The following is a 21,059-nucleotide window of genomic DNA, read 5'->3' on the forward strand; positions in this document are numbered from 1 at the left end:
TTTTGGTCTCCTTTTTTTCTTTATCCTTTTGACTCTTCTTTTCCTTTTCTAGTTTTTGTTTTCTGCGCACTCCTGCTCTCACATCTTTCTCTGTTTCTGACATACTTTCCTGATGTTCCTGTAACAGTCTTTGTCCCTCTTTTTCACACTTCTTATCCTGTATACAAGCCCTAATTAGTTTTCAAAGCAGAAATGCCTGGTTTCAGTTTCCCTTCCCAGCAAACACACTCATGCCCTGGACGATGGCAATTAAGGCAATAGCACAGAATCAGGACTACTATAAAGATGACTAGAATGAGACAAGCAACTGTTAAAGGATCTACTCCAAAGGGAAGCACACCTCTCAAAGACGTACGTTACTCCTTCCCCGTGATGCAGTTCTGAATCCTCCCTGTAACAGGGGGTCTTTGCTCATGCCTGAAGATGTTTCGTTCCCGGGTTTCCGCACCACTTGTGGACGCCCGACTCACCAGCAAGGAAGACGCCACAACAGGATTATTCTGCACACGTTTATTGGGAGAGCTTGATAGAGAAGGCAAAAGTCCCCAGCCCAGAACTGGCGCTGCTTGTATAGGCCTAGGAGTGGCCTATACTTGATTGGTTGTGTTTCAGTGTCTCATTTACATTCCCCAGGATGGGCTGTGACGTGGCGCAAAACCCTTATGCACATGCGCACATTGGTTGTTTACCCGAACTTATGGGCGGTGGCCAGCGGTAGCCAGCGCCATCTTGTAATGGCGTATGTAGCTTCCCACATGCTGAACCCTTACAACCCAGGCTGAATTCAAACTGGATATTGTGAGGTCTCAGAGAAACCCGGGACAAATGGCTGAGGTGCCTATTTAACACACCAAGGCAGACTCTGGCTCAGTCCATACTCACAAGTGCCTGTTACAGACTCGTCCTGCCTGGCATGCCCCGCCCCCCTACCCGCATTCTCTCCAACGCCAGAGCTTTCTTCCCCTTACCCCAGATTCTCCCATTCCTGTATATATAACCAGCCATTTTGGCTATGTGGCCTCTCTTTTGGTCCACAGCCCCTCCTTCCTCTATGGATTCCCACCGCCATCTCATGGTCTGCGTCAGTCTGCTAGCCATGTGCAGTCTGGACTCTCCCAGATGCCTCTGGCTTCTCTGTCATTCATATCTACAGTAAACGTCCCCTCAACCATGCCGTCCTTTTCCCATTCAGACACATAGCAGAGAGCGGCCTCAAACCCTTTCTCCACACCTGTGCTAAGTCACACCAGCTTCATCAAGTAATCAAAAAGAACGATGGCTGACCCAGCCTCTCTCTGCCTCAGGAGTCAGGTTAGGACAGCAATATCTCATTTCTGACATTACCCGCCTGGGATCGGATGGGAAGCCCTGAGCTCATGACCACCCAACCTAGCACCCCTTTTATTACTGTGTCAGCATGGTGTCACTCTAAAGTTGAGCCAGAGAGAACCCAGGACAGGGACAGGGAGGCTGGCCCCACTAGCTCGGACTGTCCTGGATGGGGGCTGGTGGCGGCCATCTGGTCTCTTCTAGATGGAACACGGGGGCAGCCATTTTGTCTCCACTGGGTGGAGCAAGATGACCTAGCTTCCCTGAAAAGATCCGGTTCACACTTTGAGTCAGTGTCTTTATTGGTTCAAACAACACAGTATAAAAACCAGACTTGGATGCCAGCATCGGGAACTCATAACAAATATTCTACAGCCTGGATAGTCGTTCTTACAGATAAGAGACAATGTCCAAGGTTTGGAGCGAGCACTCAGTGGTAAAACAAGCCCTGTTCCCAGCAGGCAGCTTACAACCATCCAGCGCCATGAGATACAGCACCCTCTTCTGGCTTCCGTGGATACTGCACTCATACCAACCCACATAATTTAAAATGAAAACATAATTTATATATAAATAAAAGAAACTATGTACAGTTGGGTGTGGTAACTAACCTGAACTATGTAGAAGACTGATTTGCTAATAATAAAATAAACTATGTACAAAAGGCTCCTGACCCTTGTTTCAAAAATTTAGTTCCCGGGGCTGGAGAGATGGCTCAGTGGATAAGAGGGCATTGACTGCTCTTCCAGAGGCCCCAGGTTCAATTCCCAGCATCCACATTACAGTAATTTCTTGTAACTCCAATTCCAGGAGTCTGACACCCACACACAGATACACACGCAGGCAAAAACAAACAAACAAACAAACAAACAAAAATAACCCACCAATGCACACAACACCATCTTTTGAAAAGTCACTCAAAGCTTTGGCTCTTGCACGTCCATGCCACACCCAAGAATACTACCTAAAATAAATCTATAAGGAGATCAAGTGCCAGTAAGAGACACCTTGATGGAATTAAAAATAAATAAATAAAGGGAGGATTTTAGTTGAACTTCCTGAAAGGATGCCTTCGCTTGAGACTGCCTCCACCTGAGAGCCAGGCCTTCCTACCTCCATTCAGCTGCCATGAATGAAGCCATTCAGCCCAGGTGCCATGAGCCTGCTGTGGCCACCAATAGTCTCCAAGGCTTACGAGACTCACTCTGCCACCCAGGCTTTGATACCCTCCCCCATGGTCACACTTTCCTGCCAATAGCCCAGGGAGTCAATGGCCCCAGCTCCTGTGTGTGGGTATGGACGTGTGACGAATATGCGTATCTATGTCACTGGCCACATCTCACAATTGTGCAGATAGACACATCCACAAGAGGGCCAAACACGTCCCAGCCATCAGTGATAATGGTGTCTTAGTCAGGGTTTCTAACCCAACACTGTGACCAAAATGTAAATTGAGAGGAAAGGGTTTAACCTGCTTACACTTCCAAATCGAGGTTCATCACCAAAGGAAGTCAGGACAGGAACTCACACAGGGCAGGAACCTGGAGGCAGGAGCTGAAGCAGACACCACAGAGCGGGGCTACTTACTGGCTTGCTCCCCGTGGCTTGCTCAGCCTACCTTCTTGTAGAACCCAGGACCACCAGCCCAAGGATGGCCCCACCCACACTGGGCTGGGCCCTCCCCCCTTGATCACTAGTTGAGAAAATGCCTTACAGCTGGATCTCATGGAGGCATTTCCTCAACAGAGGCTCCTTTCTCTGTGATAACTCCAGCTTGTGTCAAGTTGACACACAACCATCCAGCACAGACAGGATGAAGGCTGCATGTCTTAGGGCAAGAGGCTTTGGGGCAGTGCACATCTGTGCAGCATCTGGGGCAGTCCAGCTTGAAGCCCTCTTCGACTTTCTGAAATCTACCCAGCTGTGACCATGTAAAGTAGCCCAGGTGTGGTGGCACACAGCTGTAGTCTCAGTACTCAAGAGACTAGGGTGGGGTTGGGGTAGAGAGATGCTCACCTGGGCCACAGAGTGAGACCTTTCTCAATACGATAAAATAATTAACTGGGCGGTGGTGGCACATGCCTTTAATCCCGGGAGATCGGGAGTGACGTGGCAGAGACACAGCTACAGCTATTTGAATGCATGTGTGTTTTCCAGCTGGAAACTGAATTTAAAAACTATTTTTCAAAATGAAGACTCATTTATGGTGGGGTGTGGTGGCCTAAGTTTGGGTGATGTCAGCGCTGAACCAGGCAGATCCCTTGGACTCTCAACCTCAGACAAACCTGCTTGGGTGAGTCTCAAAAAACAAGGCAGATCGAACTGGAGGCGGGATACCGGGGATTGACCTCTGACCTACACTACCTCCCTCCACCCAGTGACACACAGAGACAGACAGGCGGGCAGGCAGGCAGGCAGATAAGCAGACATATATACACACACACCAGCTAAGACTCATGGATTTGGCAGATGTCAGTCATGAGGGATGAGGGAGTTGAGGGTGGGGGGATGGGATGCAGAGGGGAGAGCCTCCAGGTTCACTCGATGAAGCCTGACCTCCTAACCCCATTCCAGTGCCGACCCCAGCACAGCTTCTGGGTCCCACTTCCCGGAAGAAAGTGTTCCCAGACAATGCTGAGCGCACAGAGAATTGTCCATGGTCCATTCTTGCCTGCAGGGAATCACAAAAGTGGGCCATCCTATGGGGGTCTTCCGGGTCTCCGGGCCAAAGCTGCTGACTATTGGCTACTCAGAAAGAACTTGTGTATGAGATGTGGCCTTCAGTCCGGACTCTGGCTATCCAGATTCGTGATGTCCTGGGAGGGGAAAAGCCACAGGCAGACTCAGCAGGGCCAGAGACAGCAAGCTCCCCACCCTGCCGCAAGCTCCCTACCGAGCCAATCCACACCCACGATAGGTCCCCTAGACTTTGCAGCTCCTCTCCCCCTTCATCGGGCACAGCTGTCCTCAGTTCTTCAGCCTCAGTCTCCAAAGCCCTGATCATTCAAATTGCATCTGCCACTTCCTGCAGGCCCTTGGGACCAACTCGCAACACCGGGCTCAGTTGCCTGTCCTTTGAAGCTGACTACAGCTTAGCTCTTGTCTTTGTGTCCCAGAAGACTGCAGCAAGGGGGGAGGATGGCATTTGAACTGAAGCCTAAAAATCAGATGTGGGGGGTCAAATAGATGGCTCAGTCGGTAAAGGTCTTTGCCAGTAAGACTGGCAAGCTGACTTCCATCCATCCCTAGAACCAACTCCCAGGAGTTGTTTCTGATCTCCACCCGTGCGCCGTGACACTCACACACCCGTGCACACGTATCAGGAAAGTCAGAAGACCTGTGGCTATGCTGACCCGTCCTTACCCCCGCTCTCACCTGCTCGGCCTTCCTGGACAGGAAGTGGGCGTAACTGTGTCCCTTGTATTCGCCTCTGGACTGCATCAGGGTGCAGATGGTGCAGCTGCGGGTGGCCGCAAACTTGTTCAGTGTGCCAAAGGCACAGGGTGGCGGCCTGTTAGCGAGGCTCCGGCCTTCCTCTGAGAGGCTGGCCTTCTGTCTCTCTAAGGTAGCCACCAGCTTCCTGAGGGAGGCATCCGAGAACTCGTTAAAAAAACGCTTGAAGCTGGGGTACTTCCGGATCTAGAACGGAAGTGGAGTCGTCAGTGCTGCAGCCTGCGGGGTCTCCCCGACTCCCGCCCCAGTCTGCTCCCTAGCATCCTGGGAGAGCACCCCTTCATTAAATCCCTCCACCACCCTACCCTCACTTCTATAAGATATGGCTTGCAGCTGCAGGGCAAAACAAAACAAACAAAAACCAACGCGTGTGTACGGAGAGCCAATATGGCACGGAACTCGTCGCCTTGAGCCTCCATTCAGCTAGAAAAGTGGGGGTGACCAGATCCCCTCTCCAAAACGGTTGGAAATAGACTCAAGAGGCCAGGAAAAACACTCAATAGATTCTCAGCCCCACACTAAGGTCCTTCCGGCTAATTTACTTCTCTTCATATCCGGACATGGTAACTGGGGTCTCCAGGAGGTGGGAGGTGGGAGACCCAAAGACAAAGACTTAGGTCACACATGAGATTTATTTGAGATCCTGGGCACACCGATGGGGATAAGGACCTGGACAAGGATGGTAAGGTGGCCCAGGCAGTGATGTGTGGATGCCTCCTAGGGAGGACTGCTAAGGTCTTCCGCCAGGGTGGAGGCTGCTTGAAAGAACAAAGAACTGGGTCGAGCAAAGCTGCTTGCTGGCAAGGCTGCGCCCACCAAAGGTGACCTTGTGGCAGGATCTGAGTGGTCGGAGGTGCTCTGGCTTTGGCTTGGGGCAGACCCTGATTTGGAGCAATTAGAACATTCTGGTTCTCTCTCTCTGTCTCTGTCTCTGTCTCTCTCTCTCTCTCTCTCTCTCTGTGTGTGTGTGAGAGAGAGAGAGAGAGAGAGAGAGAGAGAGAGAAAATGTGCGTACACGCATGCACATATGTATATGATGTTTGCACTCATGTAAGTGTGCATACAGAGGCCAGAGAATCCTTGCTCTAGGGCTCTGCCTTATTCTCTTGAGACACAGACTCTCATTGACCCTGGAGGTCGGCTAACCACCATCAAACCCCAACGATCTTCCTGTCTCCTCCCATACAGCTCTGTGTTCTGACAGGCACATGATCCCATGCTTGGCTTTTTTACATGTGTGCTTGGGATTTGAACTCGGGCTCTTGGCGGGCGGGCATGGCAAGCAGGCATGGAGGGCATGGCGGGCAGGCATAACACGCACTCTCCCTGCTGAGGCATCTCCCCAGCCTGCCTGCAATCCTATCATTTCAAGCTAACCTTCTCTTCACCAGCCTCGTGTTAGTGCTCTCTGTAGAGACACCTGTTAGTCAAACAAGGAATATCCCTATTTTTCAAAAGAGGTTCAGAGAGGTCAAGGGACATGACCAAGGTCACTCAGAAGTAGGGATAGAACCCAGGTCTCAGGGGAGGGAGCTCCCGTGTCTGCCTGGAGAGTTTGAGGGGTACTCACCTGCCTCCCTAGATCCCTGTCCACCTCTTGGAGACTCGCCACGAGCTTTTGGATCATGAACTCCTCTGAGGGAAGAAAGGAAAGATGAGAGACTGTCCACAGTGACACCCAGCACCCATGGCGGGCAGCACAGCTGCCCAAATAGAGATGTATGTTCTATCTAAGCGCCTGTGACTGAACTCAACTCCACCTGACACACAGGACAGCTGAGGGCTCCTAACCTCAGGAATGGAAGCTTGCGCTCAGAGTGGCCAGCCAAAACATGTGGAGGGGAACGTCCCTTGGCCATGGGTGCTGTCACAACAGGAGGGCTACTTGGCTGTGCTATGGCTCTTTGGTGTTGATTTGAACCGGACTTAGTAAAATATGCAGGAAACTCACGGAGAGGTTGTAACAAACAGCTTGAATTGGACCAAGGTAGAATCATTTATACCAGTGAGACTGACTAAGGTCCCTAAAGCCATCAGTATCCCTGCCCAGCAGCCTCAGTTTAAAGAGCACACCAATAGGGCCTGGAGGCATGGCTCAGCAACTAAGAGCACTGGCTGCTCTTCCAGAGGTCCTGAGCTCAAATCCCAGCAACCACATGATGGCTCACAACCATCTGTAATGGGATCTGGTGCCCTCTTCTGGCAGGAAGGTGTACGTGTGGATAGAGCACACATATGCATAAAGTAAATAAAATAAATCTTTTTAAAAAAAAAAAAAACGAGCACACCACTGGCGCCTGTCCACTCATCAGAGCATCCCCTACTTAGCCTGGGGCATGTGGAAGAGAAACTAGCTGAAGCTACCCCAGAGGGCGCAGGATATACTGACTAGATTCCCAGGCTCGCTCTGGTGAAGGCCCCTCATCTGGTGTGTGACTCCTGGCCTGGAAAGGCGCTCCTGGGGACCCAGCTGGTGCCCCTCCTGCAGCCTCCGTCTTCTGGAACTCCAGGCTTTCTGAAAGGGATTGCAGAAAAGTGGCTGAGCTTGGCCTCTGTCTCAGCCCTCGGGGGAGGAGGGGGAAGGAGGCCAGCCCTGCCCTGCTTCTGAGGGGATCTGTGTTCCTTCTCTGCCCTCTGCTTCCCCACAGGCCACAGTTTAAGAAGCACATGGACGTGCCCATGGCTCTCACCTAGCAAGATCACCTCCCCTTTAAATGGGCAAGCCTCGGCCCAGTCAGTCCAAACTTCGCCTGACTCTGTTGTCAAATGGGAATCAGAAGACAGAGTTAACTGAGATAGTACTGTCTAAACAGCAGGTACTGCACAAGAGCAGGGAAATCATTGCACAGCAATGGTCCTCACGTTCTACTGCAGTCACCTTGAAATCCTGGTGTGTCTCTATTAACGTTCCCTAGTGACATCTGACAACCAGAGATCTAGCAACACCTTTGGCTCTGGCTGTCCTAGAACCCGCTCTGTAGAACAGAGCTGCCCTCAAACTCACAGAGATCCACCTGCCTCTGCCTCCCAAGTGCTGGGATTAAAGGCGTGCGCCACCACTTCCTGGTGATGCCTTTGTTTTTAAGAAAGGGAACTCTGAGTTTTTTGGTAGGTGTCCTGCTGAAATTGACATCTTCACCTCTCCACTCTTCTCACAGCAGAAAGCAGAGGGCAAGGCTTGAAGTTACCATGGTAAGGCCAGGCCTGCTCACCTGGGCTGCTGGAGATGGAAGCTCTGTGGCCACTGACACACATGGGCAGGAAGCCGTGCTTCTTGGGTGGCCGGGCCTCTAGGCTGCCAGAGCCTGGAGTCCCTGAAGCCTCTGTTTTCTTAGAATCCTTGGAGCTGTGTTTCCTGAGAGAAAAGGCTCTCCGGAGGTTAGACTTCTTCACCTGGGACTTCACCTTGCCGGCTGGGGTCGGGTTTTCTCCGGCCTTCTCTGCCTCCTGCGCTTGAGCTTCCTATGGGGAGAAAGAGAGAAACTGAGTCAGGCCTCCCTGGCCTCAAGAAGGTCAAAGGTGAACTATGGCCTAGAAGGATCAGGAGGGGCAAAGGCCTTTGGTGCTAGGGAGTGTTGTCTGGGAAGGCCAGTCCGGAGCTTAGAATGCAGCAGAGAGGTGGGGGTCCCTGGAAGGAGGGGTGAGGGTCCCCAGAAGAGCAGGATCATCCCAGAGGGCATCCTCACCTGCTCTCCCCTCTCGTCCTCTGCACTCTGGAGCAGGACCAGGATCTTCCGCCTGAATTCTCCTACGAAAAGGACAGGGTTCCTTACAAAGGCCTCTGAGGTCGGGGCCAGGTCCACACACCCCAGCTTTTCTGTTGTCTCTCTTTTCTTTCCATGTGCATTCTGGAGTGCAAACTTTAAGGGCTGTGCTATCTCTCCAGCATCCTTTGCCTCCCCCGAAGCGGTTTAAAGCGTCTCCAGATGTTAGACAGTATTTTAGATCCAGGCTTGGTTCTGTCAACAATAAACTGATAACTGTGGGGACTGGAGAGATGGCTCAGCGGTTAAGAGTACCGACTGCTTTTCCAGAGGTCCTGAGTTCAATTCCCAGAAACCACATGGTGCCTCACAGCCATCTATAATGGGATCTGATGCCCTCTTCTGGTATGTCTGAAGACAGCTACAGTGTAGTGATATAAAATAAATAAGTAAATCTTAAAAAAAAAAAAAAAACAACTGATGGGGCTGCAGAGATGGCTCAGAGGTTAGGAGCACTGACTGCTCTTCCAGAGGTCTTGAGTTCAATTCCCAGCAACCACATGGTGGCTCACAACCATCTCTAATGGGATCTGATGCCCTCTTCTGGTGTGACTGAGAAACGTGACAGTATACTCACATACATAAAATAAGTAAATAAATAAATCTTTAAAAAAAAAAAAAAACCCGGGCAGTGGTGGCGCAAGCCTTTAATCCCAGCACTTGGGAGGCAGAGGCAGGCAGATTTCTGAGTTCGAGGCCAACCTGGTCTACAGAGTGAGTTCCAGGACAGCCAGGACTATGCAGAGAAATCCTGTCTCGAACAAAAACAAATAATAATAATAATAAAACCGATAACTGTATGGAAACCTCCCTTCTGTGTTCTCAGCCCCTTCCTGGCACCACGGCAGCTCTCAGCCGCCCACCTAACGGCAATAACCACGCTCGGTAGCAACACAACCTGTTGGCTGACAGGCCGACCCTGCTATACCTTACAGGCAGTCATTCAATTAGAACTTCCAGCAAATCTCAAGGTCCAGCCTTGCAAAATGGGGAAACTGAGGCTAACGGGTGAAATGTGCTGTCTCCACAGCCCGAGGCCTCCCACAGAGAGACTGAAATAGGCCTTGGCCTCCCTCGCTCTGCCTCAACTTGCCCTTTCCAAATGGCAGAGTCTAGACAGATGGGCTATTTGCTGGAGGTGGGGGGGTAGGGGTGGCGGAGGGGGGTGTTTCTGAGGGGCAAGGGACTAACTGGATTCGGAGGCTCTGTCCAGCAGTGGCTTCTCCTCGGGTCCCTGAAATATGGCAGCTGGTGTGTGGAGCTCAGAGGGATGGGAGCCTCCACCATCTACAGACGGGACCTCTTGGAACTCAGGCGCCTCCAAGTCTGGGAAGCAGAAAGTCACAGTCAGTGTGTGTGTCAGCCACGCCCAGCAACCTGAGCCTGGGCAGGTGCCAGTGTACGCCACCCGTGGGCTCTGCAAGGCTTGCAAGGCTATGCCGGGTCTGGGGCTCTGTTTGCGGACCCCGACCATGCTCTCTGCATGAAAAGAACTGTCTTTCCTTGGCTTCTCTTTTTCTTTCCATGGGGTTTCCTTACCTAGCCGCTGTTTTCGGTTGGTCCACTAGGGGGCAGAAGGTGCCTGGCTCCGTGCCACGAATGAAGAAGAGCCATGGCCTAAACCGCCTTGCATGAAAATCTCTCCTCTTATGACCCCAAATCCACGCTCTCCTGACAACGGTGTCATACAAGTCTAGCCCCCATCCACCCTAACGCCCACGAAGAGCCAACGAGACCAGCCCTTCTCCCTCCGGCTCTGGCTCTGAGGGATCCCACTTGTACCCAAGTGAGACCATGTGGAGGGGAAAAGCTTTGATCTCTTCTCCATCTCCATCCTCCCTACACTGCTCAAGGCATAGTGTGGGCATCAGAAAGATTCCAGAGCAGGAGGCAGCTGCAGTTGCTATGGCAACTGCTAGAGCCTGCTTACCAAGGCTGCTGGAGGTGGAAGCTCGCTGGCTACTAACACACAGGGGTAGGAAGCTGGGCCTCTTGGGCCGGGTTTCTGGGCCCAGGGTAGTGGCTGTGCCGACTCTCTTGGGTTCCTCAGAGGCAGGCTTCTTGAGGGATAAGACTCTCTTCAGGCTGGACTTCTTCTCCTGGGATTTCTTCCTGGGGAGTGGCGTTGGCTTTCGTGGAGGAACCGCTTCTGGCTGAGGGATTTGCACTTGCTGTGGGGAGGAGAAAGAAACTGGGTTAGATCCCTGGCCTTGAGGAGAGGCGAAAGGCAACCCCAGACAGGGCCGACCCAGAGCGGGAGGTGGCTTCTGGAATTAGGGAGTGGGGCTAACTGGACGGGGAGGCGGGGCACGAACCGGGAGCTGCAGCAGCTCTGCAGGCGCTCTCTGATGCCTGCGCCTCCTCACCTCTTCTTCCAGTTGGTCTCCAGCTTTCTTGAGCAATTCCACAATCTGCCAGATGACATCATCCTCTGCAAGAGAGCATGGGTCCCACCACTCCTAGGTATGCAGACAGTATCCAGATCTGGACTCCCAGGGAGAACGAAACCAGCCTGGATCCCTCAGGATTGAGGTTCCCCAATACCCAAAGACCCTCCCATCCCCCCCCAATACCCAAAGACCCTCTCATCCCCCACCATCCTGACTGAATATGGGAAAGTATTTTTGAGGCAAAGTATGACTTTTTAAATGTGTTAATTTTTTATAATTCAATTATTAGGGAGAAGAGAAACACATGTGGCGATCAGAGGATATCTCTCGGAAGCCAGTTCTCTCCTTTTATTATATGGGTCCCAGGAATCAAACTCACATCATCGGGGCTTGCTGGAACATGCCTTTACCCTCTGAGCCATCTCACAGCCCAAAGCATGATGTTTTATGCAGGGATTTAAGGCCCGATGTCCACCTGCCCTGTCAACTGAGCTTTCTAGATCTGGGAACTTTGAATTGGTAGTGGCTAAATCACTTTCCCCTCCGGATCTTTACAGCTTTCCCTGCGAAATATGGGTCACAATCTCTCATGGGCTGTCAGGACATCAAACAAAGGAGCAGGAGTTAGAAACATTTCCCAAGGCTGATTCCAAGTCTTCCAGCCCCACATAATAACAGGTCCCTATCCTAAGGCACAGAGAGGACATCAGCTGGCGCTCCACAGGTCACACTGGACCTGCCCCATGGCTGCTTCCACTACTCCTCACACCAGAACATTTCCTTGGGTGGCTTGTTTTGCCTTACACAAGGGTGATGTGCCCACTCCACTAGCTGCACCCCAAAGGTCTGTTTGCATGAAATGTCAAACTAACAAGCGACTCTGCCCCCGGCTTCCTGTTTCCTGACACTATCTACAGTTCATTTTCCTCTCAGGCAAGGCAATGGTAAAGTAAATACCTTACAAACTGGCCACAGAAATGCCTTTCCATCCCTTGCATACCCTGCCTTTAAAAATGCCGCCCTCGTTTTTAGACAATTAAATGAAGAGGGTATTGTGAGGTGTTCTGATTGTGTATGAGGTTGGACGCACTACTGAGAGACGGGTGTTTAAGTCTGTATGGATGAAGCTTCGTTTTATTCCCTGTAATTCTGCAAGAAGATTCAGAGCACACTGAAGGCTCCTCACTGTGGCCGTTGGACAGTTCTTTCCATTTTTCCATGTAGCTGCCTTGTTTAGTTAAGCCCAAGACCTTTTACCTGCTAACACAGGGTCCCTGTCTAACTACACCTTTAGTCTCTATTCAATAGATAGGTGGTAGGTATAATAGATAGATAAAGATAGACATAATAGATGAATGGATAGATAAGATGATAGATTAGATAGGTTAGATAGATAAGATATAAATATATAAAATAGAATTGGTGATAGATAATAGATGGGTGGATGGATAGATGGATGGATGGATGGATGGATGGATGGATGAATAGATAGATAGATAGATAGATAGATAGATAGATAGATAGATAGATAGATGGATGGATAGATGATAGATAGACTAGATGATAGATTAGATAGAATAGATGAAATAGGTAGATAGGCTAGATAAATAGATGACAGATTAGATAGATGATAGATGGATAGATAGATGACAGATAGATAAATAGATAGATAGATAAATAGATAAATAGGGTCTCATGTAGCTCCAAGTGGCCTCTGATTCACTACATAGCAGATAATCTTGAACCAATCCTCTTGCCTCCACCTCCCCAGTGCTGGGATTACACGTGTACACTACCACAACCCAATTACACAATGCTGGGGATTTTTTTTTTTAAAGAGGGAACTTTTTTTTTTTTTTAGATTTATTTATTTATTATATGTAAGTACATTGTAGCTGTCTTCAGACACACCAGAAGAGGGCATCCAATCTCATTACAGATGGTTGTGAGCCACCATGTGGTTGCTGGGATTTGAACTCAGGACCTTTTGAAGAGCAGTCAGTGTTCTTACCTGCTGAGCCATCTCTCCAGCCCCAATGCTGGGGATCTAATGCCAGCTTCCTGATGCCAGGCAAGGGCTGTGCAAACTGAGGTGCATCCCTGCTCTGTCTCCTACATATTTCAAGATATATTTTAAGAAATTGAAGGCCAAGTGTGGTGGCGAATGCCTTTAATCCCAGCACTTGGGAGGCAGAGGCAGGTGGATTTCTGAATTCAAGGCCAGCCTGGTCTAAAAGTGAGTTCCAGGACAGCCAGGGCTATACAGAGAAATCCTGTCTCGAAAAACCAAAAAAAAAAAAAAAAAAAAAAAAGAAAAAGAAAAAGAAATTGAAAGCAAAGCCACGTTGCCATGGTCACAGAAGCAGGAGCACTTGCCAGCAGCCTTTCTGCTGCCTCAGCCTCTCTCCTGCTAGACTCTAAAATAAGTTCACAATGCCAGAAGCAGCAGGACAGGCAAGACAGATCCGCACGCACGTGTGCACTGAACAAGCCCTCTAGTCTGGTGCAGACTCCCACCCACAAGGAAAGAAAGATGCTAGGATTCGGACTCACGGTCAGGCTTCCTGGGGTCCTCTTCTAATGGAGGACCTGAGGCTTGGCCAAAGCTGTCTGGGGTTTCAGCATGGTCTCCTTCAGTGGGCAAGGCCTGAGGAAGGTCAGAATCTGGTCCCCCTGGAAATCAAATGAAAGCAAGTTAAAACCGGATTTAGTGACATTCCTCAGACCTTGTTAACCAGCGTGCAACACGACCTCCATAGAGTGACAGGCCAGACAGCAGCCACCCCTAAACCTCACCCCAAATCAGAAGCTGGCTAGGACTTCCAGGAGGAAAGTGGGATGTCTCAGGCCAGTCTCCCCTCCACCAGCTCTCCCTGAGCCTCCCTTCCCATCAGAGCCACAGGGTGTCTGCACCAGTGGCCTCCAGCGAGGAGACTTCCACCACAGCAGCAGAAACTAGCACAATAGGTTTCTTCTTTTGTTCATTTGTTTTGCTTTGTTTTGTTTTCCAAGACAGGATTTCCCCTGGCTGTCCAGGATCTTGCTGTGTAGACCAGATTGACCTCAAACTCAGAGATCTGCCTGCCTCTGCCTGCGGTGTGCTGGGATTAAAAGTTTGTGCCACTATGTCCAGCAGCAGATTTATTCTTGACAGAGCAGGGTCTAGACAGGGCACTGGTAGGCACCCATAGGCCTGTGGGGTGGGAGAGCCGCTACTTCTGCCCCTCCCCCAATCTCACTGCATTTAACACCAGCTACAGGGCAGCAAACACTTGTTTTTTTGTATAAGCTATGTTGACCCAAGACGAGACAGCATCTCTCTCTCTCTCTCTCTCTCTCTCTCTCTCTCTCTCTCTCTCTCTCTCTCTCTCTCTCTCTCTCTCGGTGGTGGGGACATGAAGTCACCATCCCTAGGCCACACAGCATACTGAATGGCAACGCCTCCGTTGAGTTGAACTCGAGCGTTCAGCTGTTTATAACCTCATAGAAATGTCCCTCACTGTCCAGCTGTGATCCGAGGAGATTGGAGCACCCTGGTCCTTGGGGTGGGACAATGGGGTTACCCTAGTCTGCTCACCCCTGCAGATCAGCCCCAGGGCTATCTCATGGGGGGCGCTTGAGGCAGCCAAACTGGGCGGTACGTCCTCTCGGCCTTGCGCTTCAGCGGTCTGGGGACCCGGAGGCTCTTCTGCTATAGGTTTCCTGTGACTGTGCTTCTTGCGGCTGGTTCTCTTCTCGTGCGATTTCTTCCTGAGGGCTGGCTCCTCGGCTGCCTCTGGTAGGTCCCCTTTTCCCTTTGACGCCCTGCTGGCCTTTTCTCTGGGCTCTTCTATCCTCATGAGTAAGATATTCAGCACCAGCCTCAGCCAGCTCTGCTGGGCCTCCCTCGGAAGCCTCTCTTTCTTGGTGTCTTCTGGGGGGCCCTGCTCACTGGGGAGAAATCCGCGCCCCTCTCCCGGAGGGAGGGCTGCGGCGGTTGCGCCCTGTGCCTCTGCAAAGTGAGATGGGCTCTCAGAACTTCTGGCTCCATCGCTGGCTGTCCTCCTGCAGGTGGCGCTGGAGGGGCACCTGGTGTTCGAGGACTCGGGGTCCTTCTTCCTGGGAACCTGCCGGTCCAAGGATCGGGCTCTCTTTTTTCCCTTCGGGGTCTCCACCGGGCTACAACCAAAACAAACAGAAGATTTCCCTGGAAGGCTAACCAACGCCCACCAGCATTCACGCACAGTCTGTCACCTTTCCTGGTGATGCTTTCCAAAGCTTCTGACCTGTTTAAAGTCCCCTGTCCAGCCCCACAGGTTAGGCGGTCACTACCCCCATTTCCTAGATTAGGAAACAGAATCCGATTCTCCTCCAGCAGGTGAGTGGCATCGCCAGAGTGGCCCAGAAGAACACAACCCTGACATGCTCACCTCTCTCTCCCCACAAGATTTGGAGTTTGTGACTCTAAAATAACTAATTTGTCAGGAGACCTCCGTCTCAGCAGAAACAGGACCCTCACCCTCCTCCTCGCTCACACTGGAGTGAGTCGGTCTGAGAATCAAAGGTCAGTCAGTACTGCAGCTCACAGGGAAAAGCCAACCTCAAAGCGCCTGCGCCCAGAGTCCTGTTTCCACCCGAAGGCTCAGGAAGAGCCAAACTGCTGTTCCTGCTACAGCCATGAGGGGAGCCAGGTGTTTCTGGGTGCTGTTGCCTACCTGCCTCTGCCTGTCCCTCTGTCCCTCCGACTGTCTGTCCCTCCTTCCCTTCTTCTTTCACCTCTTTGTTGGTTTAGAGGCAAGTTCACTACTGTAGCCCAGGCTGGCCTTGAACTCTGGGTCATGCCTCAGTCTCCTTAGGTGTGCCACTGCACCTGACCTGGCCTGTCTCAAACTCAGGCCAGCACGCTGTATTTTGATCTGTGTACTTTTCTGTATGTAAGACCTATGCTTTCAGCACTGTAGCTGGAACCCAGGACCTGGAACATGCTAGGCAAGCAATCTAACTCCGGGCCACACCCCTGCATTGTCTCTATATGCCCTTTCCCCACTAGGCCACACCCCTGCATGGTCTTCATATGACTTTTCCCCTACTTCTTTCATTAGGTTCTTGTTGTTTTTAAGTCAGGGTCTCTGTGTAGCCCTGGCTGTCCTGGAATTCCATATGAAGACCAGGCTGGCCTCGAACTTATAGAGATCCTCCCAAGTGCTAGAACTAAAGGTAGACTTTACCATGCCGACGAATTAAAAAAAAAAAGAGTATATATGTGTCTGTGCATATGTACATGTAATTGCATGTGGTAAATACCCTGGAGCTGGGGTTACAGGTTGTGAATTGTCCTATGTGGGTGCTTGCAATAAATAAATAAATAAATAAATAAATAAATAAATAAATAAATAAATATTTTTTAAAAAATGTCATGAGCTGGCAAGATGGCTCAGCAGTTTAAAGAAGACCCACATTCTGTCCCTAGAGCCCACCTCAGATAACTGTCTATAACTCCGGCTCCAAGAGGATCTGAGGCTCTATCCTGCCTCCACAGGTACCCACACATGGCAGACACACACACATACACACACGCATGCACAACAGATACATACATATACACAGGGCAGATGAATACACAAAAACACATGGCTAGTACACACACACATATATGTGGCAGATAAACATACATATACACACAGAAGGTGTACACACACACAGCATACACATATACACACAGCAGCAGATACACATACAGACACAGGGCAGATACATACACAAACATACATAGCTAACACACACATATACATGGCAGATATACACACACACACACCAGATACAAACACACACATACACCAGATTCATACACAGCAGACACACACACACCAGATTGCATATACACATAAATAAAATAAGTAAATAATAAAGTACATATTTCTACCACAACCCTTGCTTTTTACCAAGTAGCTAATTTATCTTAAATGTATTCTACTGATAGGTCTAGCAAAGAGGTAAAATAAGAATCTGGAATTGGGTTGATGAGATGGCTCAGTGAGTAAAGGTGATTGCTGCCAAACATGATGATCTGAGTTCAATCCCTGGGACTCACATGGTAGAAGGAGAGACCTGACTCTGAAAAATTATCCTCTGAGTTTCACTCAGTGCCATGGCATGAGCACACCACACCACACACACACACACACACACACACACACACACACACACACACACACACGCTCTGTCTGAGGTGGGAGAACTGGGCCTTGCAGCAGACACCGTCGTCACAGACTACTGAGACCCACAGCACTGCCCGACGTCTCCTGGAAAATTCTGAAGGAAGTGAGGATGTTGTCGGGTCAGGGGAGGAGGCAAGCAATTTGGGAAGAAGCCCTGGTCACTAATGTTCCTCAAAGGGAACATCTGGGCCGTGTAGATACCTTACATAGAAACTGGCTCACATTCCTGAAGTCCCAGGTGTCAGCTGCCTTACTGTTGTGCTTCCAAAATACAGCTCAGGTCAGGAGAGGGAGAAGGAAAAATTAAGGAAAATATTCGACCTTCTCCACACCCACTTCACTTGGCTTTTACCTTCCACCAGCCTCTGAATTGCTCTTGGTTGGTGCTAAGGATACAACCACAAGCAAGATGCAATGTACACCCAAAAGAGAATGTTCTGGCGTTTATACTGGTCAAGCTGGCACCTTCAAGGGCAGTAGCTGTCCCTCCCTTTAATAGCTTGCAGGCTTAAGAGAAGGCAAATTTAGACCAAATGAACCACCTGATAATATGAATTAGCACAAAGAAAGTTGAGCCAGAAATACTGTTCAAACAGTGATCAGGGCTTCTGTTAACCAGACTGCTGTTCAACCAAATCATGAAAGCAGCCAAATGTGCAAGACACCATATTCATCTCCCTCAGGCCCCCTTTCTTCCCCGAGGTGGCTTGGCACCAGGCGTCCATCCCACAGCAAATGGGAGCATCCCCACCTAGCTGGAAGAAAGGAACAGCCATCTTTTAAAACGGGGGTCTATTGCCATGGAAACAGTTTTCTCCAGCTGTGGATAAGCTCAGCATCTTTCTCCTGCCTGCGACTTTGTCCCATGATGCTTTTCCAAGATTCCCAGTGAAGGACCACTCCAGGGTCCCCAAGACCTCCTGACTCCAAGCCCAGAGATCTCGTCTTACTCTTCAGCCTTCTGCTCAAGCTGTCCTGGCCTTTGATCCCATGACCACATCCTGGAAACTTTTTCCAGGTGGCCTCAACTGACGGAACTCATCTCTACCCTCCCCGACCCCTCTGCCTGCTCCATCTTTGGAATGTTGTAGAAACACTGTTCCAGATCTGGGTCAGAGACTGAGAGAGTATGGCTGGCCAGAGAGGGTGAGCCTGTTACTCTAGAGAGACGTTCTCTGTGCATACCTGTCTTTTCTGAGAAGATGCTGACCCACCTCCCCAAATTTCACTGCCAGTGATCTTTCTGGGTGTCCTCAGTATGAAATTGTGCCCATTTAGGAGTCATCACAGACAACTTCCTGGCCCAGACCGAGAGAGTCCAGGCACATTGCATGGATACCCAACCACTCATGTAAACATGTTTGTTTCCATGGCTGAGAATAGACTTCAGAGCAAAGTCCATACACCCTAGCCAGAAATACCCAAGGTCTGATGCACAGATCACGGGAGCCAAGATAGGAAAATGGCTCCAGTGACTCATTTCACAGCCACAAAGGACCAGAGAAGTCACACTGAACTGGCACGGTTTCCCCCAGCACGTGGCTGTGTTTGGCATATTTTCTAAACTGAACTTTGCCCTCATTACATTTGCCTTGCCTATTATTCTCATGCCAAAAGTTGCGGTGCTTCCTCCTCCATCCTTGTAGATCTCTCTCTCTCTCTCTCTCTCTCTCTCTCTCTCTCTCTCTCTCACACACACACACACACATATACACACTCATACACACATATACACTCACACACATACACTCATATACACATACACACATATACACACTCACTCATACACACACACTCACTCATACACACACACATACACACTCACACACACACACACATATACACACTCATACACACACATATACACTCACACACATATACACATATACACACTCACACACATTCACTCATACACACACAACACACACACACACACACCGCCTCACAGATGCTATGGAAGGCCCTGCAGGAGCACATCCTGCATACTGTCAGCCTACACTAACTCAGCATACCCAATACAGTCTCTATTCCGAGCATAAGAGGCTAAAGCTTGCCCCAGGCCCCGTGTCTAAGATCCATAAGGGATGCCTGGCTAGAGGTTCCCCTGTCCCCACCCCTGGCCAGGCAGGCCCTGTTTGTTTATGGTACAAATAAATAATTATACACAAACACTATAAGCCCTTTCACCTCGGTGATTGCGTTGACTCTGACAGCACCCAGTGAATCAGACTGTCTGGCGTGGGTACTGCGGCCCTGAGCTGCTGACACACAGTCAAAGTCCCAGAGCTGGGAGCAGAGAGCAGGACCTAAACATTCCTCTCTGGTCCAATTCCAAATCACACACACACACACACACACACACACACACACACATCCTGACTGTGTAGTCACACATCTATATATGTGTATAGAGATTGGACACATGTACCCCAAGTACAAAGCTTATGAATCCAGAGTGGGCCTCACAGCCCCATAGCCAATGGCTCTATGCTTAAGCTCACGAGGTCTCTCTCGGGCCCATACCACCCAGAGCTCAGAACCTTCCAGGCAGGGGAGAGCCAGGTGAAGCCAAGAGCAAAGCCATTATTTTGGACTCCTGCAGAGAGAGGTACAGATGCTTTCATGACTCTTGCCTTCTCACAGGCTGGGCAGTGAGGGGTTCTTCGGGGACCCCTGAGCCTGGAGTGGGAAACCTGTTCTTGGCCACACCCGGCCCCACTTGTTAAGCAACGACCAATCAAGGTCTCTCTGTGTGTGGTGGTAGTGGTGTGTGCGTGTGTGTGAGAGTGTGTGTGAGTGTGTGTGCATGCGTGCGAGGTGCATTCATTCATGTGTGGTATATGTATGTGTGGTGTGTATGTGTGTGTATGTGGGTGTGTGGTGTGTATGTGTGTGTTTGTGGTGTATGTTTTATGTGTGTGTGAGAGAGAGTGTGTGTGCTTGGTATGGTGTGTGTGTGTGTGTATGCATGTGTTTATGGTGTGTGTGGTGTGTGCAGGGGTGTCATGGGGGGTGTACCACGGCATGCATGGGAAGATTCGGATGAAGTTTTGAACTCAGGCTTGGATATCATGAGCAAGCACCTCTTCCTTCTGAGTCACACTCCATCTTTTTTTAAAAACAGACCCTAGGAAGACCAGCAAGCTAGAAGCAGAATTAGGTCTGGATTCGGGTCTATTACTCTTATGTCCAGCATCCTTTGGGACCCTGAAATACCCACCCATTGCCCTGGTTCCAAAAGCGAAGATTCAACCTACCTCAGACCACAGGAGTCGCTGCTGTCCCGGGGCATCCCTTGGCTGGGATTCCTTGATCTGGGCATTGTTCCTTGTTATGTAGAAGTCCTTTGTGGGTCAGCTCCAGCACTTCCAGGGAGAAGAAGCTGCTGTTGCGTGCAACTGCTAACACTATTCAGAGGGACTCAGAACTCCTGGCTTATATATAGTATTGTTTCCCTGGAGCTGAGCTCACAGGTAGCCAACCAGAGAGGAGGGCTGGCCACCAGGTTGCTTCCCGCCCAGGTTGCTTCCCGCTCCTCTGGGCTGTGGCAGAGATAGGAAGCTCTCTACCCAGGAGAGAGAGAGAGAGGAGAAAAAACACACACAGTTTCAGTTGACAGCTTCCTTATTGTACCTGAACGAAACCAGCGCTTAGAAACCAGCTTCATGTCTGGCCCGCGTTATGAAATTGAAATCCAAGCTTTCTTGGCGCCTCCAAGACTAAAGACCAGCACCATATTTAAAAAAAAAAAAAAAAAAAAAAAAAAAAAGACTTCCAATTCCCAATAGCCAACTTCTTAGGGGCTTGCTGGGTTTGTTTTTTGAGTTTGGGTTTTATTTATTTGTTTGTTTGTTTGTTTTTTGTTTTTGTTTTGTTTTGAGACAAAGGCCTGACTATTCTCTGTCATTTTGTCCTACCCTGCCCCC

General features: G+C 50.1%; 1 protein-coding gene and 1 long non-coding RNA gene across 3 annotated transcripts; one reads left to right on the forward strand and one right to left on the reverse strand.

The window, feature by feature from the left end:
• Nucleotides 1–495: 495 nt before the first annotated feature.
• On the reverse strand, nt 496–20,558 carry Bnip5 (BCL2 interacting protein 5). 2 transcript variants are annotated; one of them, XM_006523956.3, is made up of 12 exons: nt 20,391–20,558; nt 14,514–15,094; nt 13,490–13,609; nt 10,862–10,977; nt 10,477–10,717; nt 9,738–9,872; nt 8,469–8,530; nt 7,995–8,244; nt 7,172–7,297; nt 6,353–6,417; nt 4,705–4,968; nt 496–4,145 (listed from the first exon to the last, which is right to left on the reverse strand). In XM_006523956.3, exons 1-12 carry the CDS (start codon nt 20,453–20,455, stop codon nt 4,110–4,112), a joined length of 2,061 nt encoding a protein of 686 aa, XP_006524019.1. In that variant the 5' UTR covers nt 20,456–20,558; the 3' UTR covers nt 496–4,109. The 2 variants fall into 2 exon arrangements, with proteins under 2 accessions (XP_006524019.1, NP_766038.1); NM_172450.3 differs by having other exon boundaries at nt 1,617–4,145; nt 10,913–10,977; nt 20,391–20,546.
• Nucleotides 10,487–11,993, forward strand: 1700030A11Rik (RIKEN cDNA 1700030A11 gene). Its single transcript, NR_045457.1, has 3 exons — nt 10,487–10,521; nt 10,925–11,009; nt 11,226–11,993. It is a non-coding gene; the product is annotated as an RIKEN cDNA 1700030A11 gene (long non-coding RNA).
• Nucleotides 20,559–21,059: the final 501 nt, after the last annotated feature.

This window comes from Mus musculus, chromosome 17 (genome assembly GCF_000001635.26).
Source record: "Mus musculus strain C57BL/6J chromosome 17, GRCm38.p6 C57BL/6J".
Taxonomy (NCBI): Eukaryota; Metazoa; Chordata; class Mammalia; order Rodentia; family Muridae; genus Mus; species Mus musculus.

Excerpts from the sequence above, each read along its gene's own strand:
- Bnip5 (XM_006523956.3), bottom strand. The coding sequence starts at position 20,455 with ATGCCCAGATCAAGGAATCCCAGCCAAGGGATGCCCCGGGACAGCAGC. Across the intron at positions 15,095-20,390 it reads AGCGACTCCTGTGGTCTGAG|CCCGGTGGAGACCCCGAAGG; the intron begins GTAGGTTGAATC and ends TTTTGGTTGTAG. Across the intron at positions 10,978-13,489 it reads GGACCCCAGGAAGCCTGACC|AGGATGATGTCATCTGGCAG; the intron begins GTGAGTCCGAAT and ends GCTCTCTTGCAG.